Consider the following 9951-nt stretch of genomic DNA (forward strand, 5'->3'; position numbering starts at 1 on the left):
TGAGATTGATTTTGGGATGCCTGCAGGTTCCTTGAATAGAATTATTCTGAGACGATGAAATGTTACAGGAATTTGGTGGAGCTAGAATTCATTTACCATTCATTTAGATTCATGATTCAAGATTGTTTATTCATTCATTCTTCAGTACATTTGTGTAAAAAGTGCAGGCAGTAGAGGCAACGTGCAGGCATCATAATATATATGTATAACAGTGCAATACAAATAATTTAAAGGGGAAGCAATAAAAAAATTGTCTCTTCCATTATGCATCATATCTATCACACTACATTGCTCTTCTTTTTCTCATGTTTCTCTTTTGTATTCCCCCCAGCAGATTCTCCATTATTCCAAGGATCTATCCTTTTGAGTGAGTCTGAAGCTGAAGCCAAAGGAGGGACTATGAAGACAAGCTGTGTCACCCCGCATTGCTGTCCAACAAGATATGATATAACATGGGTCCCCTGCTAATCACCATGATGACCAAAACGCTGTGACTGGCATTGTGAGGCCTTCACCCCTTTTTCAGCACCCAACCCAGACCCTTCTCCTCTTTGGAAATCCTGTCTAGCAACATTTGTTGCTTCCCTTTCTCCTGCAAACACAACCTCCTCCTCTCCTGCCTGCACCCACGTTTTTCACCTTAATAATTCTAGCTTCCCCTCTTTCTTTTATTTCTTTTCATCGGCATCATGCAGGGTGCCTCTACCACCTCCACTCTCCTTTTTCTTATGCTCCCCACCCTCCTATTCTTCTCTCACCTTCCCTGCACAGTGAATGGGGACTGCTGGCTCATTGAAGGCGACAAAGGCTATGTGTGGCTGGCTATCTGCAGTCAGAACCAGCCACCATACGAAACTATCCCCCAGCATATCAACAACACCGTCCATGACTTGAGATTGAATGAGAACAAGCTGAAAGCTGTGCTTTTCAGCTCCATGTACCGCTTCACCAACCTTACTGACCTCAACCTCACCAAGAATGAAATCAGCTACATTGAGGATGGAGCCTTTGCAGGACAAGCCAACCTACAGGTGAAGGGGGGATGGGTGATAAAGGCTTTGAGCTTAACACTAGTGTACTATAGTTCATAAAGCATTAGACCTAAAACTTGGATTTTTATTTGGTGACAAGTTAATAAGATTTGGATTTATTGGGAAAAGCTACCTCTAAAAAAATGTTTTTATTTTAACACATCATTAAACTACATTTTCAACCCAGTCTCACTCCGAAATCATCAAAATCTGCTTGGGCAGTGACTTGTGGCGTCAGACACTGACGAAAAAAGGCAACCTTTTACGTCAGCATGAAACGCAGCCGGTCGCCTTTATAGTTTATAGTCCCCCTCAGCGGCGATAAGGGGAAATGCAGCAGGACCAAGAACAAAAGATAAGGCGGCGAGTGGTGGATGGGTCCAACAAACACAGACTTTCTCCCAGTAGAGTGATGTTTGCGTCCCGTAAGATCATAAAGCCAAACCTTGTTATTTTTTCCTAAGACCAACCACATCCTAAAGTTGTTGGAGGACAAAAAAACGTCAATTTGTGTTGTCGTACTGATGTAGTGCATTTATTTTTAAAGAGACTGTATGTAAACGGTAAATTTCCTGTGAAAACGAAGTGTATTCTGAAAGAAGGCAATGCATGTAACGGGCAGAACTTGACAGAGTGTCCCAGAACATCAACAATCAACACACCCAGGGTACTTAAGTACTTACGTACTTACTACACATCGTATCTGGACGTAGACGGTCCATGACCAAACGTCGATATGTGACGAGTTCAGAGTGAGAATGTGTTGACATTTTCGTGAAATTTCTCTATTTTAATTTCAAAATTTATGGCAGGAAAAAATGTTGCTGGATGCATGAAACACACATCAGAGGGACACCATAAGTCATTAAATAGTATTACGAATGATGGTAACTGTGTTTCCTTATAATTTTCCTCATTTGAAGGCATTAACAAACAACCTCAAAATGGGGGAGTGTGTGGTAGGAATCACTGAAAAAAAGTACTTAGTGTTCACGGAGTTAACCTTTAAGTACTGTAGATGACTTTCTTACAATCTACATTGGGTATGATAATATTTTATTCAACAACGTGATGGACGAAATGTGCAGCAATGCTTAAAAACAGGGTCCACTGGATGAGTAACTAGTGTTTTGTCATTTGCAAAAGATTCGTTCAAAAGAATGAGTCTTTTGGGTGAATGAACTGAACTGGATTACCTCCTAAAACAATCTGTTCGCAGTGAGTGATTCAAAATGTGAGCTCTGGGTGATAGCAGTCACTGAGTCGTTGAAGCCCACCCCGTCATACGTCTTGAAGTCTCAATGTAGGGAGTAGGCTTTCAATTTGCAAGTGACTTCTTTATTTAACTTAATTCTCCGTTAGTTCACGTTAGCAAGATGAACTAAACGTTAAGCCATGTTTCAGTTCAGTGAGTGGGACTAGGCACACTGAGAACTTCGGTTGAATGAATCTATTTTTAAACAAATCTTTTTAAACACAAATTAGAGTGGTTCAGTTCATTGAAAAGAATTGCTTTGCCCATCACTACAAGCAACACAATGAGACAATCACACGGGTTGTCAACAAAACCCCAATTTTACCATATTGTGTAAACCACCTACAGTGTAAGCACTGAGAGGACAATCTGTTGAAATTATACATTGCATTGAAACATGTGCAGAACTTATCAATGGGAAATTTTAACACAAAGCTGAATAAACATTTTGGACCACTTGTGTTGCTTGCCCTCCTGAACTCATGACTGAATCTCAGTAATTGAGTTGAATTCACATTTTATTATAATGACTAAAGAAATGACTAAAATTTGGCCCACAATGTAAAAACTATTTAAAATGCCCAAATGCTACTTTTGTGTTTTCCTCAGGTTCTTCAGCTCGGCTACAACAAGATGACAAACCTAACTGAGGGTATGTTGAGGGGGCTCGGCCGCATGCAATGCCTCTTCCTCCAGCACAACCTCATTGAGGTTATAGCCAGCAATGCATTCTGGGAGTGCCCCAGCCTCAGCAGCATTGACCTGTCATCCAACAGACTTGCCCGCATTGACCCAGCCACATTCACGGTTCTTGCTCGGCTGATGGTGTGTGAACTGGCAGCAAATCCATTCCACTGCGGCTGTGATCTGTACAGCTTCCTAATCTGGTTGGAGTCCTTCAACAATGTGACGCACACCTATGACCGCCTCCAGTGTGAGACGCCCCGGGAAATGTTTGGCTACCCCTTACTCATCGCTGCTGGTCATGCTGGTCGGAATGCCAAAAATATTTTGTACCATCACTGCCGAGATGGAGTGATGATTCCAGGTATGACCTCCCTCCCACCAGATCTGGATGGTCCTTCAGGTATTGGGCCAGAGATGTTTAATGGTGTGGGTCCGTACCACCAGCCCACCACCTCTTCCTCATCCACTGAACACAGCTTCATTCCCAGCATCAAGCTCCATCATGTCTCTTTGTCATCAGCCTCTCTCCTTGTACAGATTCCAAGGCCCTACAGCAAGATGTATATTCTAACACAATACAACCACACATATGTGTCTGACGTAATGAATTTGAAGAACAAGAAGGAGATGATTACCCTCAACAAGCTCAAGCCGCATACTAATTACACCTTCTGTGTAGCATCCATCCGCAACTCTCAACGTTACAACCACACCTGCCTCCAGTTTTCCACTCGGGCTCAGAATCAAGATGACATGCTCCCCACACCTTCCACTACTACTCACTACATAATGACCATTGTGGGCTGCCTTTTTGGCATGCTCATTGTTTTAGGCTTTGTCTACTACTGTCTGCGTAAGAAACGGATGCATGATGAGAAGAAGAAGTCCATCTGCGTCAAGAAAACTATTCTCGAAATGCGCTACGGACCAGAGGTGGCAGCAGCAGTGGCAAATGATCCATCTGCAGTCCACAAGCTCCAGGAGCAGTCCAGGGAACATCACCAGTATCAGCACCACCATGGAGGCAAACTTCCCATGTCCGCATCCTCTAGCTCGGGAATGCTGCACTCAGCCAACACCAGTTCCTCCAGACTTTCCTCTATTCCGCAAGTAGAAAAGATGGCCACTGCCTTTTCAGAGGCCATGGCTACAAGTAAAGGAAACTACATGGATATCAGAACTGGAGGGGCAGGGCTGGAGAGGATGGGAGATGGCGGGCATGGTGGGCTAGACTTGAGGGACGATGATGGAACTGATATTGGGGATGACTCAGATGATGACGGACATGGCTCGGCATCAGAGATTTCCACCATTGCCATGGAGGTGGACAAGGTTAACCAGATCATTAACAACTGCATTGATGCACTGAAACTGGATGCAGCAGCAGTTGCTGCTTCAGGGGCCTCTACTAACCCTATATCCAGCTCTAATCCCACCTCCCCTCCTCCCACAAGCACGTCCTCCCTTACTCGTGGCCTAATCCCACTCTCCCAAGGGGTGACAGAGACGTGCCAAGTCATGGCTCCAAACAAAATACCCCCTCCGCCTCCACTCCCCGCCTTGAATACCCCTCTCTCTGAGCGCCCAGGGATCAGTGGTGGTGGCTTTGTCGTCACTCCCCCCTACAGGCCCCCTCCGCCAGCCACAGCTGTGCGTCCCATTCAGCGGCAAATGAGTGCTGATGCAGCTGTGGTTATTGTAAATTCTGTCAAGAAACAGTGCAGCACCACCTCTTGTGGCTCCATGGGTCGGGACAGGGATCGTGGAGGAGCTAGGGTGTATAGCCTGGATGTTCCTGAGCCACGGAGCCCAGATGCTTGTAATCAACAACAGCAGCAGTACCCAGACCGGGCCAGTCCCGTGGGCTGTGGGGAGCCCCTAGAAAGGCTGCCTTTAGTGGGGAGTGGGAGCTGTGGTGGAGGGGGTGGTGGTGGTTGCGACAGTGGTGGTGTTGGTGCCCAACATCAGGACAACCAGAAGCCACACCATTATCATCAACAGCAACAAATACAACAACAGCAGCAGCAGCAGCAGCAGCAGCTGGAGGTGCAGCAGGACTACCACTGCTCGGAGCACCGCCACTCCGTCCCAGCTCTATATTATGAAGGCTCCCACCAAGGCTCCCCAGCCCAGAGGGTTTCCTTCCTTAAGCCCCTGACACGCTCCCGCAGGGATGCAGCGTCCTACTCCCAGCTTTCGCCTGCCCGCCACCATTCCAGTTACTCTGGCTACTCCTCTAGCCCAGAGTACTCCTCAGAGAGCTCACTGCGGATCTGGGAGCGCTTTCGTCCCTATCGGAAAGGCCAGCGCGATGAAGCCTGTTATGTGACGGCTGGAAATGCCCTTAGAAAAAAGGTGCAGTTCGCTAAAGGCGAGGACCTGCATGACATCCTTGATTACTGGAAGGGGGTGTCGGCACAGCAGAAGCTGTGACTGGGGGACCAGAAATAGGCATTGTGGTAAGAAGAGTTTGGATGCTCCTTTTCCTGAACGGCCCGTGGGCCAGAGGAACGATTTGAAGATCATGGGGAGAAAAATATAGGACAAAATTTTGCCTTTGGGTTTTTTTTGGCATGCTAGGTGTATAGAATTTTGTGCTAAAGCAAGGACTGTGAAACTGTGCCTGGGATATGAGAGTCATGGTGTTTTATTTTACACTTCATTGTAGCACCATTTCTGGATCATTCTCATTGAGTGTTTGTGGGTTTTATTTTTTCGCACAGGGAGCCAATGCCAACTGTGTAATTTAGTACTCTTTGAGTGATCATGTTTTGTGATCCTATGGACCGTCTTTATCAGTGCCATGTTTTCATCTATGGGTAATCACAGAAGGTAAATGCTGATATCCTTCATTTTAAGCTTGTGGGATCCAAGATGTTGTTTCCTATTTGGTATTGGGTGCTGTATCAATTTGCAGATATGTTTAGACTTCTGAGTGAAGGCAGACTATGACAGGTGGGATCTGTGCTCTGATACAAGTGACAACATGCTGTTTAGTGAACAGATTTGTCAAATGCAGGCCCTATCCCTCTTCCTCGAGATCCTTCATGTGGCTGAGGTATTTGCATTTCAATAGCATCTGTCACACAGAAAGAACGGAAAAATTGGAAACAAATTAACAATGTGAAAATAGTCCAGTCGGCTTGAAGGTCCTGCAGTATGAGGAAATCACGAGAGAAAGATTGTGTGGAACATAACACTCAAATAGTGCTTGGATTGCACCCTGAGGTGTTTCACATGTCCTTCCAACAAACACTCTTGCATGGCTCAATACGCGATGTAAGGAATGTTCCACAGATGTCTCAAGCTTTCCTAAACGGCAGTTGCCCAAGTCGTGATCATAATTGTTTGCGTAATTTCAAAGAGTACAGAGGGCAAAATGATGTCCCTTTATGAAGGTAATTAGATGCTACTTACCTGTGCAACAGGGAAATTTAACTATGTGACAGATGAGCTCACACAATCCCTTTATAGAAAGACATGAGAGATGTGACCCACATGTGACAGAGACCAAGACAAACTGAAAGCGAGAGGGGGTATAAAAAAAAAAAAAAGGGAAGACAAGCAAAGATATAAATAATTTTCTGCAGCCACTGTGGATGTTAAGTAGATTTCTTGCAGGTTATGGGGAAATCTCTTTGCATCATTCAATGTGAGCACCACAGTACATTCCAAATCCTTTCTCCAACATTAAAACTGGATTGAGGCACAGAGGGAAAGGACACGTCTAATTACTGCCAACACGTCTGTTTTGTTCTGGAAATTAATGCTATTGTTGTCTATTGATAACTTAATTAGTCGACTTGTGACAGGCATGTTCGCTTGCACTTTACGCCTCATGATTGTGTGTGTGTGTGGCCGTGTGGTACACAGTGGTCAGTGTAAGTGCGTGTTGGCATGCCTTGTCAGATTATATTCTATGTGCCCAAATTGACTTAAATTAATAGTTGTCACATCTTACCCATTGGCTGTTCATCTAAGTCTAAACAATATTAGATAATTAATGGCATGGACAAATGTACAAATGTGTTCATTGTATTTTCCCAGACATCCATCACATGATCGTGATGCTCAGATATACACACAGTAGCGCAGTGCCTCTTGCTAACACAGCCATAATCTAATCTCCATTCTTGTATAGTATTATCCATCCACCTGGCCTTTGCTATTGAAATGATGTGATTCTCCTCAATGATAGTGTTATTGCCTGGCATTCTGACAAAAGGCATCCTGCTTACCCAAAGTGCTGTGTAGCCTTTGCTTTTTTTTTTTTTGCCATTATCAGCAAACATACACAATTTGAGACATTCTACCCTAAAAATGTGAAAACTGAATCAGTGGTCCTTGCTCCACATTTTTGTTCAGGGCTATATTCAAGAGGAAAAAAAGTTATACAGACAAGTTTAATCTTAGCAACAGTTTTCTCTCTCCTTTGATCCTCATGTCTTTACTAAATGATGTTCATTTGTCCCACCTCCCACTACTTTCACTGCCCCCGCAGGTTTGATGGGCTATGGGTTTGGCGTGAGACATGTCTTGTTGTGTTTTATTAAAAGAGAAATGTGAGAAATAGCCTTTCTTGCAGGTAGGACTTGGGTCTGCACAACACATCTCAACACTGCTTTTCTTCTTTTTTTTAGAGCGGTCGATTTTTTTTTTAGCACATGCTTGACTCCTTTGAATAAAAGCAGGTTAAATAGGACTGAATATGCAACTACGAGAGGCTGGTTTGTAATAGTATTTCCATATTGATCTGTGTATTTCTTCCTCCCTCTTTGTTTTCATGAAACGTCTATCTCTGTCTCATTTTCCTTGTTTTATTAAGCTGTATGCATACAGTCAGGGTCAGAGGTCTTTAACCTTGGAGTCAGTGTTCTGCCGTGAGTGTTTACGATTGATCGGACCGCATAAATTCAAGAGCCTCAATGTTGTCTTTTAGTACTAGCGTGTATGGGACGCACCACCTCATCCGCCTTCTTTATACGATAAAGCACCATGTGATGAACAGTCTTGGAAATGTCTGCCGCTGATCTCCTATTACGTGAGATAAGAAAGTTTCCAAAGGAACTTGTTACTGTGATTGACTCAGACAAATCAGACGAAAGGATTTTCTTTGCTGGTACGTTCCAAGAGTACCTAATCACACAGAAGGAACGTGGCGTGTTTAACTCCCCAGATCCTCAACTGCCATAAGTTTACAGAAATGGACACTGAGGATAAGTGTAAATGTTCAGTAATATCAGGATTGCTCCTCATTTCAGCTGCCATTTATGTTCATCTAACAGACGAGATGTAATGTGACAGAAAATCCTGATTATTACTGTTTTCATGGATGATTTTTAATTTCATACATTTTCTATTTTAATTAACATATTTAACGCACCAATGTATTTTTCAGGAAAAAAAAAAGAGATTTTCAGGGTGGACAGATGTTTGTTCAAGTGCTCTTCTGCTCAGATTTCATTCAAACGTTTGTTTGAATAAGCCTCTGTGATGATACAGCATTACTGGCCCAACAGACAACATTGTCAATGCTGGTGGGAGAAGTGCCAATCTGTCTAATGATTTATAAACAGTGTTTTCACCATAGCTCAAATGAGTGCTATTGTTGGAGGGGAAATTGTGTTTCCCATCATTAATAATAACTTGAAAGCCTGCTGCCAAAACAACCACAAAAGAGTCATGGCAAAATGGAAATGAAGACATGGAATTCAAAATTGATGAACGAGTCCTTCTATAAGTCAGTCCAAAACAGTCAAAACAGGTACAAGTATGAACAAAAGATGCTGAGAATTTTTTCCAAAGTGGACTTCCGAATAAACCTCTGCTCTTTATTATTGCTTGTTCCCCTCAAGCAAAGCAATTACTGGTGGTTTAGACATAACAGTTGTGTTAATTGGCCTTGGAGGTTAAGCGGTAGTTAATAAAGTTTTACAGTTCTGTTGTGGTTATGTGAGAAGTTTATATCTATAATTGTCACTCTACAGGATTGTAGATTCCCATAAAACAGAGTAGACTCTCGGGTAATAGCCAGTTCAAATAACTTACCAGCTGAATTATTAAAATCTCAACCAGGACCACAAATATTTCTCAAAACATTCGGCATGCTAGTGTACCTGTTTTTTGTCCCACAAAGCCAGCATCAAACAAAAAAACCCTTCTTTTCCTTTTCAGCTCATATCCTCACTGAACCCCTGGAGGGTGGCTCACTCGGAGATCAATGGTCCTTTTTGTAGCACCGTCCTTGTTGTTTGTCTCAGAGCCACAGGAAAGCCAGACGTGAGAAAGCCATCTAATGTGCTATTAATGTTTAATCCTTTTTGTGGGAGGCTGGCTCGGGTTGCTTCCCCTATCTGCGTATACCGCCACAAAATCACAGATGCTTTCAGTTTCTAACATGTTAATCCTTTGATGCTCTCTTATATTTAAAAGCCTGGCCCAATTAAACTCTAGTTTCTTAAATAATGAATCAGAGCCCAAAATGGGGTGTGGGTTTATGTCTAATCAGTTTCTAAATTACTAAAGGAGTTAAATGCATCCATTAGTGGAGACCACAGTAAAAGGTCCCAATCCTCCCATGACACAGTGCACTTTTTTTACTCGTGTGATCTGTCATTGAAGCAGTCTCAGTCAAAGTGAGACATTACTTTTATGAGCGATCATCATAATTTAAGGGTCATCTCAGGATTCACTTCTCAAGATAGTCCTGTGCGTGATCATTTACTAGATAATTTTCTTTCATGGAAGATGGAAACATGCTCAAACCTGTAGATATAAAATCTGTGAATAAGCAAAACAGCGTCCTCTAACCAGCCCTATTATAGAGTAGATTGCATTGCACATTATTTTTGAATCCCATAATAGAGAAACAATATTGAAATGTTTAAACTAAGAGCAGTGGACTGGAAGATCAAGACCCAAAGAGAGGTCACAAAGACTGATATAGGCAGTGAGAGATATATGTAAATAATTGAGTAA

The 9951-nt window shown here is 43.1% G+C and overlaps 1 protein-coding gene across 1 annotated transcript; it reads left to right on the forward strand.

Annotated features, from left to right (window-relative positions):
* Nucleotides 1-689: 689 nt before the first annotated feature.
* Nucleotides 690-9558, forward strand: LOC126405035 (protein phosphatase 1 regulatory subunit 29). The gene is made up of 2 exons (XM_050068548.1): nucleotides 690-1031; nucleotides 2896-9558. The coding sequence occupies exons 1-2, from the start codon at nucleotides 690-692 to the stop codon at nucleotides 5404-5406; spliced, it is 2853 nt and encodes a 950-aa protein (XP_049924505.1). The 3' UTR covers nucleotides 5407-9558.
* The last annotated feature ends 393 nt before the right edge of the window (nucleotides 9559-9951 follow it).

This window comes from Epinephelus moara, chromosome 18 (genome assembly GCF_006386435.1).
Source record: "Epinephelus moara isolate mb chromosome 18, YSFRI_EMoa_1.0, whole genome shotgun sequence".
NCBI classification, from domain to species: Eukaryota; Metazoa; Chordata; class Actinopteri; order Perciformes; family Serranidae; genus Epinephelus; species Epinephelus moara.

Coding starts and splice junctions, on each gene's coding strand:
- LOC126405035 (XM_050068548.1), top strand. CDS start 690: ATGCAGGGTGCCTCTACCACCTCCACTCTCCTTTTTCTTATGCTCCCC. Junction 1,032..2,895: donor CAGGACAAGCCAACCTACAG/GTGAAGGGGGGA, acceptor TGTTTTCCTCAG/GTTCTTCAGCTCGGCTACAA.